The 20,415-nt window shown below is 49.2% G+C and overlaps 1 protein-coding gene and 1 long non-coding RNA gene across 10 annotated transcripts in view; one reads left to right on the top strand and one right to left on the bottom strand.

Moving 5' to 3' along the window:
- The window catches only part of MBNL1 (muscleblind like splicing regulator 1), a 71,111-nt gene that overhangs the window by 45,958 nt on the left and 4,738 nt on the right, over nucleotides 1–20,415 (bottom strand). For 3 of the 9 annotated variants that reach the window (XM_017835439.1, XM_017835441.1, XM_017835438.1), the window contains exon 1: nucleotides 8,824–9,268. In XM_017835439.1, coding sequence (XP_017690928.1) covers nucleotides 8,824–8,997 — 174 coding nt within the window. In that variant the 5' untranslated portion in view covers nucleotides 8,998–9,268. Of the gene's footprint in view, nucleotides 1–8,823; nucleotides 9,755–20,415 lie in introns of those variants that run through there. The other 6 variants (XM_017835437.1, XM_017835440.1, XM_017835442.1 and 3 more) reach the window with 6 other exon arrangements.
- LOC108507456 lies at nucleotides 10,304–17,503 on the top strand. The gene is made up of 2 exons (XR_001878146.1): nucleotides 10,304–11,381; nucleotides 11,970–17,503. It is a non-coding gene; the product is annotated as an uncharacterized LOC108507456 (long non-coding RNA).

The raw sequence follows: 20,415 nt of genomic DNA on the forward strand, positions 1-20,415 counted from the left end.
TGAGGGGTTCCCATGACCAACCAACCCCACCACAAACCCCCCAGCATCACCAGGAAATATTTAAATCACTAATGGGGTTTTTTTCCAATGAAAAAATTCCTTGTGCTCCACTGTCAACAAGAACTTTGCATTGTAAGGTACTTTACTGGGAATTAAAGCTGCTACATATATCCATCATCCATCCATCCATCACCCACACATACCCTTGCGCAAGGGAAGCATCTCCCTGTGCTCCACAGACACGAGGTGCAGCTGCAGTGTTCAGGCAACAACTAGAGTAAGTAACAAGGTAGGGATACAAGGAACTGACTCTTGTTTCCTCTGAAGTGTGTCTAGTGAGTGTGAACTCTTTAACCCTTCAGTGTGCCCAGTCAGGGGCTCTTCCAGCTGACCTGCATTTGTATTTGGTTACAGTCACTGCAGACACCCCAGCTATCTCCTGACTCAGCTCACAGCAGGGAAGATTTTGTTTTACCAGGGCACGGACAAGCAAGAGGATGTCGATGCAGATGATCTTCTGAACACACCCTACCACCAGAGAGCTGAATTCCAGGCACAATTTCCCATCTACAGCTGGCTCTAAACCCTGACTCCACTGTAAGAAATGGGAAGGGACAGCAGAGCCAGCAGCCCATCCCGCTCCAGCTCTCCCTGTCTGCAGTGGCACAACGTGCTCTGAGCTGCTGCACAGATGGCCCAATTCTGCTCAAAGACACCAACCAGCTGTACACTTTTCTCCCTCCCAGCATTTGCTTCAGCAATGTTTATAAGGAGTTCCAAGGCCCCAGAAAACATTACATTCTGCCTTTTCTTTTCAAAAGACTTCAGTTAAACGTGCACACTCTTGTTCCGATATGACAGAACAAACGAAGAAAAACGGTGTTCCTGACACTGCTGTGCTGGCTCCTGCACACCTAAAAACCTGCCAGGCTCCTGAGGAATGAAAACCTCTCCCTGGGCTAGCCAAGGCTGGAAAGATGCTCTCAAACAAAAAACGTGCAACCTCCTCCTTGCCCAGTATCAAAGACCAGCACTGAAACTGCACAGGGTTTTAGACTGAATCCTGTCAGGATAAAGAAATTCCCTTCTGCCATTATCAGTCTGTGCTCCCAGAGTGTGACCACTGTCACACACTCACCCTGGGACTCTGCCTGCTTGCTTGCATGCTTCCACACATGGTTATTCCATAGGTTCCTCTCCAGCACACATAAATCAATCTTACCCCAGTGATGTTTATGACCAGCTTGTGTTTCTGCTTTCAACATTGAGAATGTTTTTAAAACACCTAGACAAAGGACAGGGAAAGGGAAAACAACACTGGAAAAGCTGGATATTGAAGGAGCATTAACACTGCTAGGGGCTCAAATGCCACAGGGCTCCTGATGTTCCCAAATTTCAGCAGGTGGGTATTTCCCTTGGACAGCAACTCCATCCACGGCCAGGAGACAGGAACAACTTAATAAGAGCAGAAAACAATGAGCTTTACTCCTGTGAAGTGGTGGTTACCAACTACACCTGCAGCTACCTGGGGTTTGCTGGCTGCTCCTGGATGGGGGGGGTTTCACTGTGTCCCCAAACAAATGACCTGCTCCCAGGGGATACCACTGACCCCATTACCTGCCCCAGCCACAAACTGCCACATTCCACCTTGGGTTCAATGGAGTGTTTGCTCCTCCTGGTCCCACAGGAATGTCCCCCAACAGAGGTGGCCTCAGAGCCACCCACCTTTCCCAGCCTCCCAGCCCCCACTCTATGCCAGCTGCTTCCTGCTCCCTTGGGCACACATGGACATGTGCCCTCCCCTGCAGCCAGCACAGCAGGAGCAGCAGTGTGCACACACATGAAGGACAATTGCCACACTCTGCCATTCCTCTTTTTCAAATTTAAATCTCCATCTCACAACTATTTATGTCTCTATTTAAGCCTGGAATTATCCCACGTGAATTCACTGAAATCACACCAGCAAAAAGTAATGAGCTTTCTTTGTTCCCCAAACTGCTCCTCTCCTCAAGCAGCAGTGTCTCTCTTTTTGCTAACTCTGTAGTATTTCGCCAAGTTAGGAATGGTCCAGAGAAATCTGGAGTCGAAGAGTGTCTTTCCAGGAACTTGACGGGACTTGAAATGCTCTGAGATGAAGTTGGATCCAAACCCACCTCCCCAGCCGGCCCCTGCCCCTGTCCTGCTGCAGCAAACTCGGCACTATGGGCACCCTCCCATGGAGCAGCACCAGCACACCCACCATCCCACTGCTGGGCAGCCAGAGGACTTTGCAGGATCTCCAAGGATTTGGGAAGTTTATGCAGTGAGTGTGGCATAACAAAAATGCAGTCTGAGGAAGCAGCTTGCCAGTGCCAGGGTGAAGTCCCCCAGCATCACTATGCTGGATTTATTCCTCTTCTTTAAAAAACCACTTCATCAGATGTATTTTCCTCTATTTGATCAAAACGTTGCACTTGCTTTCAACTACCTCAACACATGTTCTGCATCAGTTAAATCCTCAGATGTTCCCTAATGAAGAGGATAAGTCATAAGTATCTCAATAAATTCAAACATGAACCCTAAGACAGTTTTCTTACTTGCATAATCCTGTATTTCAGGACCTGACAATTCACTGTTGACTTAAATCTCACTTCAACAGCAGTAATCCTCCTAGTGGCACCATGAAATGAGGGACAAGACAGAACTCTGGATCAGGATAAAAGCAGCTCTTGTTATTTCTGATTTGAGTGCTGCTGTGCAGCCCTGGATGGAGAAACAGGCTGGACCCCCAGCCCTCACATGAGCTCAGGCAGGGCCAGCGTGGAACAAAAGGAAGCACAAGCAAACGGAGAGGATTGAGGAGGTGCCTGTTACTGACCAGCCCCAAAATGATGCTGCTTCTCTCTCTTAACAGGGTTGTCTGGACCTGATTGAATTGGTAGGAGGGCTGAGGACTCACCTTGACTTTGGCCAGTGCCCTGGAGAAGAGGCTCCTTCTCAGGCATGGGACATGCTCGGACACAGCAGCTGCTCCCAGTGGGAAGCACAGACTCCCAAGCAACACCAGCGGCAGCAGTTCCTAAATGACATCCAGTTGGGTTAACGAGGCTCTGCCGTCCCAAGGAAGAAACACCAGCACATTTCCAAAGTCAAAAACCAGATGTGATCATTTGGTCTTCAACATAATTTGTTGCTTCCAACAAATTTCAGAGAGCCTTGGCAACAAGGCATCTGTACTTGGAAAAACAGAGACTTGGGGTCATCCCGGGAAGGAGGGAGGCCTCACAGGCTGCTCCTGACCACACAGTTAAGACTTGGGCAAATGACTGAATGTTCTAGACATGAGGCTTCCTTATTTTATGCCCTTTTACATTTCCCTTGCAAACTAGTTCAGAATTTTACTGATTCTGACTATGCCCAGCAGAGTTCCAGACTGTAACAGAAGCCCATGCTGGTTTCTATTACATACAGCCTCTAAAAAATTAGTGCAAATGCTGCAGAGCAATGTTTTAATTTTTATTTAATTTCTTCCTGCCGAGGCAGAGCTGAAGCTGTAAAATGAGCCGTAACTCTTTTGTCCAAGGATCTGATAAGATTTCAAAACACCATTTATCTTCTCAGAGAGGGACACACGTGCTTTGGATTGTTTGGTTTGTTAATGGACTATTTGCCACTCAGCCTAACAATTGCCCCATTTTCCCTACGTATTTGCCACTTTCCCTTCGCTTCCTCTTCTGGAGCTCAGCCTGTTGGCAAACACACAGGCTGGAGAGGAGAAAAATGGCAAATCAGACCTTAGGAATTTGAACACTGTTTACGTTTTCATTTTTTGCCAAGGGTTACTGCTTTACGAGCTTCCTTGGAATCAGCCATGTGTCCATCTGCCTCCCAGCCTGAGCCCCAGCTCACCCCTGCGCCCGGAACCCTGTCCCTGCCTCACGCTCCAGATACCACACAGGTAAAACTAACCTAGAGTCACCTGCTCAAGTGAAGGGTTTTTCCTTCTGCCTTAATTAAAGAAGAATCAGAGCCATGATCTGCCATGTTCACATTACTAGTCAGATACACTTACTGGGATTTTCTTTTCTTCATTTTAAAAGAAATAAGGTTTTTATTCTACACCCTTACATAAGTGTCACACAAAGAGGAACAGCAAGTCAAAAAATTAATAGTTTTTGAAGCAGTGATGAAGTAGAGAGACTTGAACAATTAACAATTACATCTCTGAGGCGGAAGAAATAAGGTGCTCACCAATTCTAACAATAATACATTTATATATTTTTAAGGCTTCTTGGTAAAAGGTGGTAGCCACTTCTACAGAATTCAGGAGTTTCATTTTTAAAAAATAAATACTTCTACACTGGAAGATAAAATACTATCATAACAAGTACTGGTGGATCTCAGACACAAAGCACCACAGCTTCAAGCTCAGACATCATCAGTGAAGAGACTTGCACTCCTAGTTTCCAGAAGCAGAGAAATGTGTAAGTTCAAGACTTTTCAGCTGTTGAAGGGAGAGTAGGAAAAAGCTTTTACACTTCACTGGGACACCCAGCTTAAGCATGAAGGAGCTGCCTTAGCCAGAGAGTAACTCGAGAGAGCAAAAACTGATTTGGAAGCTGCAGAGTCCATGGTGAATGTTCACTCCAAAGGGAGGTGTGTGACTCCATTCACCATGTCCACTGAAAAGCCAGCAGGTTTTGGGTCACAACAGCTCCCCCACCGCAGAAAGCCCAGGTGGAGCCATGCTGAGCCCTCCCTGTGTCACACTCCCCCAGCACAGGGCAGCAGAGCAGGGCAGCCCCGCACTGGGGTGTCCTCTGCATCTGCAGCCTCCCACAAGATTTGCATTTGACATCTATCTCCCCATTGTTCAGACATCTTTATCTCAGCTTTCAGGAAACGCAGATGACTCATCTATCGGAACATCTGACGAGGCTAACGTAATTTCAAAATGAGTTCTCCTTAGGCTTATTTTTCCAAGCAAAAAAAAAATAAAAATGAAGAAAATGTTTCAAAATTACACTAAAAATCAAATTTCTGTTGCAAACCAGCTTCCTGATTTAGGAACTCGAGTGCTTATTTTTGCTGTAGACAGTCTAATAGGCTTTTAGGCATCCAAATTTAGGGAAAAAATCCTACGGCATTTAAACAAGGCAGAGTCAGAGCTGGAGCTGACTCAGCCGCTCCAGCGCACAATTTGAATACACTACATAATCATTCTTGGTTTAAAATTATCCTCCTAATATCTAAGGGCCAGATTACCCCACACAAGTTCATCTTGATTTGTGCACTCCCCTAGGCCAGCCTTGCAGGTTTCATCAGCACTAATTAGGCAGCAGGACAACATCCCGCTGGGGCTGTCCCGGCCCTGACCTCCTCCTGCAGCACCTCGGAGGCTCCAGCCACAGGCCTGGCTGCCTCCTCCTCCCCACACTCCCAATTAACACACACCAGCAGCTGCTTGTTCCCCCTCACAGGTAAGAAGGAGCTGCCAGGTATGCCAGCAGGACGTGTTGTTTCCCAACAAGTGACAGTGTCCAGAGCCCAAGGTTGCAGTGCCGGCGCTCCTCACACAGTGTGGGGCAGAACCCCGGGAGTCAACACCCCTCTCCCTGCTGAGCTCGATGCAGAGTTTGTGCATTCACTTCACAGGGAGGGGGAGAAATAACGAAAAAAGAAAAAGAAGTGCCTTACCCAAACCTAAAGTTCCACTTTGGCACCTATTTTTGCCTCCTCCAGGCAGGGCAGGGCACGGCAGTGGCGTTTGCCCGCGGTGGCTGCGTGCTCCATGCGCTCCGTCCCCTCCGTCCCCCGCTCTGTGCCCACAGAGGACATCTGGGCAGAGGCCAGAGGTGAAGGGCACTGCCACTGCACAGGGTCCCCTCCCAGTATCTGCTGTGTCTGTTTACGTTCTAAATATAGCAGAGCACATGGGCCATCTCCAGCTCCAGAGAAGTCCTGCTCCAGGGGCTGCAGCTCTGCAGCGCTCACACCTGCCTGACGTCAGCTCTCACACAGCACACTCACACCAGATCTTGGGAGTGATACCAGTGACAGAACACAGCATCACAGACTGGTTTGGGCTGGAAGGGCCCTTAAAGGCCATATCATTGCAGCCCCCTGCCAAGATGCATTCTTAGTTTGTGAAAAAAATAATTCAGTGGCTAAATACATGTTTACCTGCAAGAGTTAATGTAAGAATAGCTGTTTAACTAATACTAATATTATATACATTTAATAAGAAATCAAGTACTTTAACATTAATGTAAAATTTTCAGTGTACTGGTATTTTAGTAAAGAGTAGAGATATTACATATTGAATTATTGAAAAATTAAAAATTATTTTTAATGTCCTAATCAAAAATCTTTTTTTTCTCTGTGCTAAACTACTGACTGACCTTACAGGGTCTAGATGGAGCCGGTGCAGCATTTCCCTAAATTGTTTTTATAGAACATCTAAAGTTTGGGATATTGCAGACAAGGTAACACAGTGACTAGTGCTGTTCAGCTCAGCACACACCAAAACTGACCCAGAGCTGACACAAACCCAAAATTGAGCAATGTCTTCAGCAATGGGGACCGGGAATTCCCAGAAGGAAGATATTCCCTCTTCTGTTTACCCCAGGTATTCTTGTACATGATACAGCTCCTTAGCCACCCAGCCCAGCCCAGGGCAGCCACTGGCAGCCAGGGGTGCCAGGCCCACGCCGGGCCCCGCAGGCCCATCGGGAGCAGCTCCCCTGCCCCGCGCCCCGGCTGCGGCGAGGGGATGGCCCGAGCCCCCGGGAGCCTCTCCAGCACACAGCAGCTCTGCCACAGGCCAACCTTTCAGCAGGAGCACAAGTAAACAGCTCTGGTCAGCAGAGTATTTTTAAACAGCAGATTCCTTCCCAGCTCCCAGCTTGGTCCCTGCACTGACTCCCCGGGGCAGCAGCAGGCTCCTCTCCTCAGGATCTGCAGTAACGCTGTAAGCTAACTACAGCTATCACCCGCGGACCTTGCAGCGCTTGGCAAAGGTCATCGTTAGCTCCTGCATTAAAAAAGGAAGCAAAGAGCCCTGATGACGGCAGCAGAAGGGCCAGCCGTGCCACCGGGGCTGGGGAAGCCTGGCCAGCCTGGTTCATCCCCTCTCATACAGACACCAGCCCACACTGCCGCCCGGCTCCAGCACCGCCGGCCTCCCCAGCCAGCACCGAGGGAGATCTTAAGGCACTTCCAACAACGTCAGAAGTCTGAGCAGGGGATGCTGCCATGCAACAAACCTGGGTGATGCGTCCTACGGCAAAGGAGATTCATGTCCAGTTCACTCTGGTGGCTGGTTTCCACCCTTTGGCTGGATCCTCGCCCTGAGAAGCGCAAGGCCAGCAGGGTCAGGCCACTGTGGCCGGACATGTTGCTGGGAACCAGGGGACACTGCAGGTGCTGCTTCACCAGCAAACCCATCCTGGTGCTCTCAGTCCCTCACGCAGGGACAGGCTGGAGGCTCCAAGGCCAGGCCTGTGTTCTGGCAGCACTGAGGTGACACCGCGGGGCTGGGACTCCCCGCCAGCACCGGCTCCGCTCCTACCTCCCACACTTGTTTAATGCATAAAGACATCTTATTTCGACATTTTAAAATTAAAACCCCTGCATGCATTTTAATTACCGTAACTTTAAAACAAATTTCAACAACACAGAAACAAAACCATTTCCATTTCTGCAAGTTAAATCACGGCTGGGGGTGATGGGGTGGGTATTTCAGGCCCAAGAGCACTGTAAAGCTTTACCCTCTACCCCGATCTGAGACAAGACACGTTTTCAAGCTCGGGATGTTGCAGGATTGACACAAACCCACTGTAACCCACTTCCTGCCGGCTGCGCCGGGGCCTGGCTGTGCACGACCTGCAGTAGCTGCTACAGCTACAACTCCCTCCCCAAGCACGTCTCTGCCAGCAGCCAGCTCCACACACTCGCTCCACTTCCCGGGAGCTGGGCCCAGCAAGAGAAAATCACACTGGAGAAAAAACTGACAGACAGATCTCTGCTTCCTAACTTCTGATTTTTTCATGCCTCTACTGAATTAATTCTGTACTGTTTGTGGGATGAGTATTTTACATAGTTCATTTAATTCATGAAAAACTAAGTGAAGGCAATGGGACCCACACATTTGACGCCCATCACTGGAACTACAGCTACAGTGAAACAACAGTCATACATTTACAGCACCTAGCTTGGATATGTCTCCTGCAAACCCTCTCTGCTCCTGCCCTGCTTGCACATCCAGAGGCACCTTGCCTTCTGCTAAGTGCTGTCCCTCCCTTAAGCAAGTTGCATTTAGGAAAAAGATGGGATAACCACAGCAGTGCCAACCACAGAAAGGCAAGCAGGGTGCTCACGGACACCCAAATAACCCAGGGAGGAACACACTCTTCTAAGGTTCACCATCAGCTGTCCAGAGACACCAACGACCCGCTGGTAGTTACGAGATGGAAACAAATCCTCATATTGCTTACGTGGTTTGTGCTATTAAAAACAAAGAATCCTTACAGTGACTTTGCTGTTTCTACGTCAAGTGCCCTTTATTCCAGGTACAGGCAGGGAATAATTTGGAGGCAAAAAATGAGACCCTGTAGCCATACCAGAGGATTTCAGCCCTGCCAGGCGTATTTTCCCTTCATTCCCTCTATCCTTCCCCTGAGGAAAACAGCAAAACAAACCGACAGGCATCAATAAAATAAAAGCAGCAGAACAACCCACTGCTGGCAGCCAGCACGCGCTCCCGTTCGGCTGCAGGGCTCCTCTGGCTACAACTGCTTCTTTCATTAACTACATATCCTTGAAAATAATGTAACATTTACTCACTTTCAATGAGTCAAAGCAGGCGATTACACGTCCGTTCTCAACTTGGCAGCTTTTCGATGGGTGTGCAAATTTACATTCCGTGTCTGGTCTCGAGCAAGTCCCCCTTTGGAACTCCCTACACACTTCCAGCGTTAGCCATTTTGTGTCCCGGATCGGCGTGACACTAACAGCCATCTTTAGATTTTACAGGTAGTTAAAATTTCCAATAAAAACGAGGAGCTGAACTGATAAACTGGAAATGACGAAAGTGCCACCTCCAGAACACAGTTTTCCCCCGCTCCCTATGTTAAAATAAGTACGTGTAAAACTGGGTGGCTGCAATCCCGAGGACGAGCTGTGTCACCAGAGTTCGGGGAGCGAGCCCGCTCCTGGGCCGGGCAGGCCGGGACTGCCAGCCAGGTGCGCCTCCGGGAGCGTGGCCGGGACGAGCCCCGCGCTCAGCAGCCCATCCTGAGTGCGGGCGTGGGGCCGCGGCGGCTCTGGCAGCGCTTCCCGAGGGCTCCCGGGCCGGCGGCTGGCAGGTGCCTCCAGGCAGCGATGGCAGCGGGCTCTGCGGTGCGATCGGGATCGATTAGTTTGGCATAGACAGATGCAGCAGTTTAGAGCAACGACCGACACTGGCTTTGGGCTGGGGTTTTTCTCCTCCTCTCCGCGGCTGTCGGGCGGCAGAGCTCTGACCTTCGGGGCACACTTTAGTGCACAGTGCGGCGGCGGGGGGGCAGCGCCGGACCCTCCTCCCGGCGGCGCGGGGCTGGCAGCGGCGGAGCGCTGTCGTCGCAGTCTAGCTGGCAGCAAGCAAGGCAAAAGCAGCGGCTGCTCTAGAAGCGGTCCCAAGCAGCAGCGACGTCAGGAAAGGCACTTCTTAGTACCAACCTGTGGAGAGAGGAGACACGTTAGGGGCGGCGGGCGCCCCGCGAGCCGCGCCCCGCGCAGGGCAGTCCCGGCGGCGGGGCCGCGTCCCCGCGCGGGGCCGGCGGCCGCTCCGCCCGCGGCCAATCGCGGCGAGCCTTGCAGCGACACCGCGGGCAGGGAGCCAATGGCGGGGGCCGTCTTATGAAAGGTCGCGCCTGTCAGACGCCGGCCGCGCTGCCCCGAGCGCGCCCGCGGGGGGACGCGCGCGCGGCCCGGCGGGGCCGGTGCGGGGCCGGGAGCGGGGCCGGGAGCGGGGCCGGGAGCGGGGCCGGCACCGCCGGGGGCGCCCGCCCACCCTCGCAGCGCTCGGGCCCGGCGCCGCCCCCCCGCCCGCCGGAGCTCTCCGGGGGACGCGCGCGCGGCCCGGCGGTACCGGCGTGCGGAACGCGGGGGCGGCGCGGGAGCGGCCCCGGCCCCGCCCCGCCCGCGGCCCGGCCCGGCCCGGCCCTGGCCGCCGCACGGCCCTCGGGGCCCGACAGACTCGCCACACCGCTGACCGCCCGCTCGGACACGGACACCGGCACCGCGCTCCCGACACCCCGAGGGAACGCGCCGCCCGCCCGGCCCTGCCCCGGCTCCCCCGGCCACCGCGGAGAGGGCGAGCTGCGGCCCCGCGATGGACATCGGCCGCCGCAGAACCCCCGGGCGCGGGGCAGACCTTCCCCGCCGTGCCAGGGAAGATGCCCGGCTATGCCACAGAAGTGATAAGGGAAAAGCCCGGTGCCGCCTGCAAATACAGCTCTAAAATAGTCACCTGCGGCTCCTGTCCCCGCCTGAGGATCTCCGAGGAGCAGCCCAGAGAACGGAGCAGAGGGACCCTGGTGGCACGGCCCGGGACGTGCTGACGGACAACAACAACGGGAATTCTCTTGTCGGCACTGCAACCCCAACAGCATCCTCCTGCCTGCCTTTGGGGGAAGGTTGTTCCCGTCCCCGTCTTTCTAAAGACACTGCTTCATCATCTTCCTACTTCCCACCAGCCCCAGAGCAGGTCACTGCCACAGTCACCACGAACACACCCCGGGAAGCGATGCTGTCTGCATGGATGCAAACCAATGAGAAAAACCTACAAAGAGTCTTTTTTCCAGGGACCGAGTGATCAGAACAACCACAGGGGAAGGAAAGCACACCTAACAGAGCTAATGAGATTACAACAGGCACCGTGGGTTCCTTGCCAGGACACTTGTAATCATGCCACATTTTTAATCCCTGCTAGCAAGAGACAAACAATTGTGCATAATTACTTACAAGCACAAGTTAACAACTGTCTTCATGGTAAACACAGATACTCAATTGCTTCAACTGCCCAAAACTCCCAAGTCAGGGTCATCCTGTGCCAGTAGTCACCACTCATCGGTGCTTGGGATATTGAAGACTCAGGTCTTGAAAACTTATTCCCTAACAAGTGCCCCAGGCAAACGAGTTTGGCTCTCCCACCAGTGCCACGCTCCCAGCCATGACAGATTAGCACCAAGAGATCTGAAAGCCCAGAACACGCTGCTCTGCCCAGGGCCTCGTGCCAGCGGGTCCAGCAGGCCCACAGGGCACCCCACCTGCCCCGTGCAGGACTACCAGCACATCAGAGAGCTTTCGGGAGCCTGAACACATCCCCCAGCCTCCAGTCAAGGTGCACTGCAACTCCACAGGTGAGAGCTGGATCCACATCCCACCATCACTCCTGTGCTGAACAAAACAACTTCTGAGTGTTATTTTGTGACGAGTGTTTATTGCCTGTGAGACCCTCAGAACAGGGTGCTGCCAGGAAGAGCTCTACAACAAAGCTGTGGAACAGCTCTAAGCAGGGTTTTCTTCTGTTCATCACTTTGGTACCCAATCCATACCAAGCATTGATTTTTCCAAACACCAAGAAGAGTTAGAGCAGCAATTGATGTATTTTACATGCAGAAGCCAATGCAAGTTAAAGGCCACGCTTTCCAAACAAGACATTTAATTTCACTCTCATTACACAGGTAGTCACCCCTAACGAGGAATGAAAGAGAGCATAAAGGCAGCACACAAACTGAGAACAGATGACAACTACCTTTTGTGCTCACACGTACTCACAGGAGAAATATCCCTGGTAAAACTCCCCAAACCATGTTTCAGTCCTGGGTTTGTAATAAGTTCTCTGCTAGGAGCCGGACAGCCCTTGACTCAGAGGGAAATCCTGCTCCTGCTGAGCTCAGTGACATACCTGTGACTGCACTAACCCAAGCTGAATTTTCCTTTTTCAGGCTGCCAGCCACAAGAAGACAAGTATTACTCCCAGGAGCTGTAATGCCTCGAAGGTAAATCTTCAGAACGTGAAGAAATACTAAATGTATATTTTGTCTGCACAGTTACTTGAAGAAAAAGAGTTTTGTCAGAATTTGTTATCTACCTGAAAACAGCCAGAAATGTCAGCTTTAAAAATAGTCTTCGAGCAGAAATAAAGAAAAACTGTGGACCAGAGGTTTACCTTCAATATCTCCACTAAATAAAGGAAGATGTTAGCATGGAATTATAATTTTTTATCTCCAAAAACTATTTTCCCTCACTTTGAAATTCCCTTGTGGTATTCCAAGTCACTAAAGAGTCCCCAAGAAGCTTCAAATGCTACATGATACACTGTCTGCAAAACCCAGGTGACACATGGGATGTCTCCTCTGGGCTGTCTTTAATAAGCTGAGAAGGACTGCAGCAAATCCAGAGGGAGAACTGTAGGGACAGGCAGGAAAAGGATTGAGCTGAACTTTTTATTTTTTATTTCATTAAAACTGATTTAGGGGCAGAGTTTCTAGACCTCACCTAGTAGGCCAGTCAGTACTAAAGGCTTTTCTTAATCCACAGGTGGGTTTTGAAGTTCAACTTCTGAAATTTGGAAGGATTTGCTACTTGTTTTGGGAATGTTGCAACATTGGTTTGGCCAAAGCATGACCTTGACTTTACTGATTATTGGGAATACAAGGAAAATGAAGCTAAAAATGTTGAAAGCAAATTTTAAAAGTGATTCTCAGAAAAAACAGAAGAGAGAAATAACACGGAGAAGTCATTCCTTAGGAGGATAACAGAGATGACTCAGTTGTCTGCTGAGCTGGGTCAATGAAAATGATTAAGAAACAGCCTCACAAATCAATGGAAAGGTTATCTGGAAATGCCCAAGAAAGTAAAACTAACACAGAAGAGAGTCCTATTACTTCCCATTATTGCTATAAAGAAATGTTGTACAGCCAGGTTAATGATACATTTTTCCTCCTCGTTACAGTCTTTGACACAAAAATAAAGTGTCTCCCTGCGCTGGGAATTGTTCTTAAAGAGCCATTGTTTTCACTCTTCCTGTCACTGGGTTTGCTGGACATCACTGTTTTCTCTATCTCAATTCACACACGTCTCTCAAAAAAAGACGTATAAAGCTGGGCAGGCAAAAAGCCCAACACTGAAGGAGAAGATGGCAGGGAAGAATGCTATTTTTATGCTCAGAGAAAGTGGAAGCTGAAAACACCAATCTCAATGACATGAGAACTGTCAGCAAGAACAGATAATTACACAACGTGAATTCATCCTCATGACAATGACTCTAATGAGATAGGAAATGGAATAAAATCAATATTCTATTTACACTGACGGGGCAGTCCCAAAGCTTGAAATTGCCAAATGTCTGTCTTTTAAATCAAGGAACACAAAATTACTGACTGCCTTATAGTATTTTCAAAACACCTCTGCCAAACTCAAAGTTTACCAATAACATATCTCAACATAAAATTTGGAAGAGATACAGCAATTACTCCTCGGCACAACTGAGGGATATAATTATAGTGCTGTCACAAAATTAAGCTGAAACAATGAGCTAATGAACATCTTGGCCTTGTAACAGTATAGGACTGGGTAAAGAAAAATACTCTTTAGTAAACTACAGCTGAACAACCCAATTGTCTTGTACTGTAGCCCCACAGGAGCTGCACCCACTGTGCAGCATGGAAAAGCTAAACGACCCCTCTCTCAATTTGGGACTTTCACATATACCTGGAACAAATGGAGTGCAAAGGCAGGGCAGAGAGCAGCCAGCTCTGGAGCAGGACTGCCCAGGTGCTGTACCCTGAGATGGATTCCACAGTTCCCCAGCCCAGCAGCTTGGGACTCAGAGCCTGCTAACACTACAAGCACATGTTAGCTCTGAATTACTGAGTCCCACACTGGATTCGTAAAAAACTGCCAACACTGCTTCCGTGACCCAGATATTTTGCATGATATACATAGTTTTAGTAGTAGTAGTAGTAGTAGTACTAGTGTTTTAAAGGTTTTTCTGTACTGTTTTAGCTCTGACAGACTCGCCTGGTGCAACCTCCCACCGACTTCAGTGGCTCCTCTGGCACATCCCCGACAGACGTGGTTTTATCTGAGTCTATTTCACAGTTTCTGGAACTGTTTTAGCAGAACCACCTAACTGTGACATTCCATCTGAATTTAACACACCCAAGTGCACTCAGTTCATGAAAACGGGATAAATAATGAAAAAGAGGCCACATGTTGCACACTACGTGCCCCAGGCACGTGCAGGAATCAGGTACTGCTCCAAGATTTCTGTCCCTAATCAAACCACAAACAAGTTCCCACCAGCAGTGCACTGGCACTGATACACAAATCCCCCAGCCCAATCCTCTCTTACTTTAGATTACAGTAATGCTATTTTCAAGTCAGAAAGTTATACTGCAAATTCCATAAACCCTCTTTTCTTTAAGGAGCAGACGGTTACGGATTAGCCACTAGTGCTGCAATTTTAAAAATCTTTAAAATCAAGAAATATGCCTGTTGATTTCTCTTTTTAATGACCTGGGGCATATATCAGTCTCCTTTACAAACTTTGGGACTTGAGGGACACGCAGAATTCACAGTCTGACAGCCTTAGCTGGACGTGTATTTATGAACGAGAGCAGGGACAGGCCAGTGCCTGTCTCGGACAAGGACGTGGCACATGAGCTGTTATTCTGCTCTTGCAACTTCAAGCCAGGGACACAAAACAGGGATGGATTACTCTGCCTTTAACCCATTTTCCATCAAATTTGTGTATTACAAAGCATTCACATACCCATCCCCACCACCGAACTTGCAAATACTGTTTCTGGTAATAAAAATGTATCCACACTGTAATTCCTTTATCATAACATCCACATAATGTATTGCAGAAATGGGAAGTTTTCTATTACCCTGGCATAGGGGGATTTCAACTGTTTAAGAAGTGAAATTTCCCAAGCAAGTCTAAAAAGAAGTTGTTTATCTTTAAAAATAACAGCAATCTAGTGATGCAAGTTAAAATTCTGAGAAGTAACAAACTGAACAGAAAAAACGAGCTCTTTTATTAAAATCAGTCTTACATGCTTGTTCTAATTAATAGTAATTTTAAATATGTTGTTTCTATACAAAGACATTTGTATAGAAATGCACTATGCACTCTTCCAAAAACTACAAGCTATTTATTAATCAGACTCTTGCACATTTTGTTTGATTAACTGCAAATGTACACAAGCCAAACGAGGCAGGAGAGCAGCGAGATGACCCACAGCAGTGGGGTCAGACCAGGATCAGGCCCCCCAACACCACCATCCCCCCGGGGCAGCACAGACTTGTAAAACCTTCCCTACTCCCTCCTGTGCAGGGGTGTGACCCTCACCCTCATCTCCGGCCTGTTTCAGTGGGAGCGGGTGTGGGGTGTTCTCCTCAAGAACAGCCATGTGGCAAACCCCAGGGTGAATCCCACAGGAGAGATTCAGAGCTGGGAGGTGCCTATAACAGTAGCAAAGAGGAAACACTCCCATAGTGACAGCTGATTTCTAACTGTACATGTGTGTATGCATTTATATAAAACGTGATTATTGGCATCATCCATGATAACCTCCACCACAGAAAAAAAAATCCATGTCCATGACTCAGCAAGGGAAGCAACTGCTTCCTTCTGCCAGCAAATTCCGCTGTGCCAATGAAGTGAAGGAGAAGTGACCCAGAGGAGCTCTCACTGGTGAGAGGTGCAGCAGACAACCCCCAGCTTCTTGCAGACCCAATGCTTAAACACCTCCTGTACCAGAAGGGAAAACACACTTCACGAATATCACAATGCACCTTATTACTACTCAGGTACCCACCTTTTACAATCAGATAAATGGGGTTTCACTTCCCTTCCTAATGCAGCTGCCACATGGCCTTGGTTGCAAAAGGTGGCTTTTCCTTCCCCAGAAATGGCTGGATAGAGCAGTGGGGAAAAGAAGTCCTGAGAGACCATTGCAGCGAGCTGCTGATGGAGCAGGGCATACACAGGGCAATACTGACACTATCATTCATTCATTACTAGGAGCACTTGCTCCAGCCAACAAGCTCATGCACTTGGCCTCACCAACCCATCCCTGTCTGGGCCCCCTCTCCCAAATTCACCCCCGACACCAAACTCCAGATTTCAGAGTTCTTGCCCAGTAACATGCCAATTGGTTTGTTAGGAGGATAATTTCAAGTCAGGAGTCTGGATGCAGCCACCACATCCCTCCACACATCCAATTACTTGGCAAGATTAAATCTGAACCTAATTACCAGGAACAGAACAGGCCATTCATGTCACCTGCTCTGAGCTGGTGTGTCATCCCACTCCTGGTGACAGGGCCCTGCTGGCCCCGTGCTGTCACACAGGGAGTGACACACAGGGGCTGATGGGGAGTCCTCGGCACAGTTCCGTGGGGGCACCTTCCTACTCACTGTCTGCTGCGTAACAGGCACTGTCCAGCCAGGCCCAGCATTTTTTTGGGAATTACCTGGAGTGCTTCACCTTGCATCTGACTTGAGGGCAACCAAAAAGGGACGTGAGTGCAGCTGAGGAGGAACTTGCTACACCAAGTTCCGCTCTCAGCAGCTGTTAGAGCTCATCGTCCGATGGCCTGGGCACCTCAGCTCAGCCATGGTGAGCTCTGGCAACTCAGGGACAATCACTTGCTTCACTCCAAGGACCAGAAAATTTTGTGGGAATGGGGAAAGCGGGGTCACTGACACAGTCTGGACTGAAGGAATGCTGCAGCAAGTGGCAAACCAGCACCCTGGCTCTGCAGCAAGACCAGGCAGCACCCACATCTCCAAGGCCACCCCAGGGTCCCACAGTGGCAGCACTGCCGTGCTGGGGACACCCAGAGCAGGGAGGCACTGCCAGCTCAGTGAGAGGACAGCACTGCCCAACTTGGTCACTGACAACATGAACCACAAAGCAAGGACAGTGCTGGAACCCACTGCAGTCTGCTGAGGGACAGGAGACACAGAGACCACGTTCACAGCTGGCTGTTCCTCCCTGAATCTCAGATCCCAGATTTTCTATTTTTTTATACATTTTGACCTTACATTTAATTTATGTTTATCAATCATATCCTTCCAGGATAAAAACTTGCACAACTTTTCAGAAAATACAACAAATCTATATAATTTCTTTTCATTAGTTACATAAGAATCTAAATCCCAGAGAGTTTTTAACTCCCTCTGCTCTGCCACCATCTGAGATCACTGTCGTGCAGTAGTACAAAAGCAAAATGATTCTTCCATACACAGTAAAACTAATCCAGTTTAGGAGACTGCTTTCTTTGACTTAACAGATATCCCTACACAGACAGTGCTCAGCAGCACAGAAGCACTTATTGATGTGATTAATTCTGCATCGTGACAAATCTCACCCAAGCTAAATAAATACATGTGCCTTCAGATACCAAGGAAAAGCTCCAAATTAGTCACTGGTATTAAAGAGAAGTAATAAAAATAATAAAAACTGCATGACTATGTTTTATTTTAGGAAAGAAGTGGAAAATGTCTTTGAGACAATTTTTAATCAGTATTTTGCTTTAGTATATTGTTGTTTGTTCATCTTGAATCATGATATTTATATAGCTAACAATAACCACGAGAAACAACCCACTAATGGCCCCTGTTTGGAACAGGTTTTGCTGCACAAGCTCTCAGCCAGGAGAGCTGCCACGACACACGGGGGTGGGTTAGGAAGGGACTTCTGAGCTGGACTGGTCGTGTCAGAGACAGCAGTGGGGCCCTGAACACTGTGCCATGGAATTTCTCACATGGAAGACTCCTCTCTATCCTCTACTTGAGTTCTCCTCAGGGTGTCCCCTTTTCCTCTAACATACCTACACAAGCTACCCAAATTGAATACACAGTGAAGGAGTTTTGGGGAAAGCTCAAAAGATTACAGTTTTCCTTGTATTTTCTCTCTTCCCCCTAAAAGCCATTGAAAACCACCAATTATGAAAGTTTAAATCTCTACTCTTACACAAAAAAACATGGAATATTTGGAAAATAGCTTCTGAAAAGGGTTAGGAAAAAGCACTTTTTAAAAAACAGTTATTAAAGACAAAATGCTTAGAAGTTGTAGAAAACAAAACAAACAAACCCAAAGCATTACTTTTGTCAGTCATGCAGAAAAACAAGCGAAAGAAGTTCAAATTCTTGTATTTCAGTTCCACCATTAGCTGTATTTAATTAGAAGAATCGAACAGAGAGCTGCGTCTACTTTTCACAACAAAAATCACATCATTAAAGATTTATTTATGGAATATATTTGCACATAAATACAGGAGCTCAATAAAATGCTGATAAGCAGCAAACAAGATATCTGCCCAGGGACTTCCTTCCCAGCAGCCTGCAAAGCTCCAGCACAGCAGCAAATGCTGGCATTCCCAGAAAAGTGTTTTTAACTGGTACACATCAAAAAGTTGAAAAACACATAATTACATTATCACGATCACAGACTCACTACCTTTGATTTTTCACTGCTTGAAAGAAGGCTCGAAGTCCACTGAAGTTGTGCCTATATATGGAGCACGAGAGCATTCCCGTATAAAATTATGGATAAAGAATAACGGACTTCACTGATACAAAGTCAAGAATGCTACCCAGGCACTAATAAACTCTCCCAAACACTGGAATAAACATTTTAGTTTGGGTTTTATTCCAAGATTCAGAGATTCACAGAAGAAAAAACAGAGAGTATACTTCTCCCAAGAAATCCCCGCTGTGTTTATCAGTACATGCAGCTGACGGGACCTTCCTCCCATGGAAGCCAGATGGCACAGGCAGCACCAAAATAGCCGGCAAGCAGCAGCCCTTGGGACTGGCGAGGAAGAGGAAGGGCGGGTGGCCCAGCACAGCCAGCACAGCCCAGCGGACTCGGCAGCAGCTGGAGCAGCGGCTCCCGGCGCCTGCGCACCCAGACACGCACTTTCTATGGCCAATCTAGGCCTGATGCCTGCTGCCTTCTGCCTTCAGCTTGGCAACCTGCTCGGAAAACCTGACACATGTGCCTGGAGCAGCTCCGGAGCCTGCACGCTCCTGCACGGTGCCCGGGGAGCGCCGGCTCTAAAGGCTCCCGACCTCGGGCACGTCTAGACCCAAATAACGCAGCAAACTCCACGTGCTCCTGCAGCACTTTACTTACATTCACAGGCAAAGCTTATCTCCATGAGTGTGGTGTCACTGCAGCACAGATAATGTCACTGCAATGCCACAGCTCCAGCGGCCTCAGAGCGCTCCCGTCCCCCACGGGGGGCTTCAGCCACCAACCCACAGTCCATCCCCACCCAGGGCAATGGGGGAGCCTGGGGTTACCCACAACCCAGAGAGGAGCACCGAGGGCCTTGCAGGACTGAGCTGGGCAGCTCTGATCTCTCTCCCTTTTTTAGAAGGAAAATATTCCCATTAACTGCTTTGGAAGCAGGATTGGGCCCAGAGCCCAAAAATGCCCTGGGTTCCCAAGTCCTTACTCACTGCTCGCAGTTGGACTCGCTCACACCAGAGCCAGCAGCACAGCAGGAATGTGTGGAGCTGCTGCGGGAGGATCTGGGAGCTCAGGGCCCAGCACTGCTCTCTGCTCCTCCAGCCTGTGCCTGAGCTCAGCCAGGGCTCCGTACGTGCCGCATTAAATACCAGCCATGTAGGGTACAAACGCTGCCTTCACTCCCTGGGCCGTCCGGAGGGGGAATGCAGATGCCATCAGCTGCCTCCCGTGCAGGCTCTGCAGACCTGAGCCCACAGCCGCCCCAGTCAGGACACGCTATTTATAATGCTTTCGACATTTCACTTTTCTCTGCAAATAATACCTGCTCCAAGCTCAAGTCGAAGGCATATTTTGCCTTGCCAGATGATCTGCGACCGTCTCATGACTTATTACATTGTTATCGCTGCTAAGCTGAGCAAACAGGGCTGCTAAGTCTATTAATCTTCTGGAACACGAAGGCTGAAACCGTAGAAACAAAACATCTCACTACAAGATACATAAAATGTGCTATAAGGAGATAAGGGGGGAATTCAGTGCACACTCTGGTAAGTTTTTTCTGTGCCACTGCAAGCGAGGCTGACGCACTTCTGCAAGAGCCGACTCTGGATGTAATGCTACCGACAAGTTACATAAGGGAAAAGAAATTCCTTTTCCAAGAGCAGCCTGCCCCGGGCGGCCAGCAAGATACGCCTGCCACAGGAGAACCTGGGCACTCTGCAGCCGGTGGAACTGCCACCTGCACGTTCACAGCAGGATGGTACGAGCAGTCTGACCCAGGCAGGGTAACTGTGCCGCTGGGCGAAACTCGCTGCCCAAAACGCCAAAGGGCTGGACACATTTTAACTCATCTAGTACTTATGGCTTTCTATCGTGCTGAAATTCACCCCACTCTGCCACCC

The sequence above is a fragment of the Lepidothrix coronata genome, unplaced genomic scaffold (assembly GCF_001604755.1).
Source record: "Lepidothrix coronata isolate B3197 unplaced genomic scaffold, Lepidothrix_coronata-1.0 Scaffold256, whole genome shotgun sequence".
NCBI lineage: Eukaryota > Metazoa > Chordata > Aves > Passeriformes > Pipridae > Lepidothrix > Lepidothrix coronata.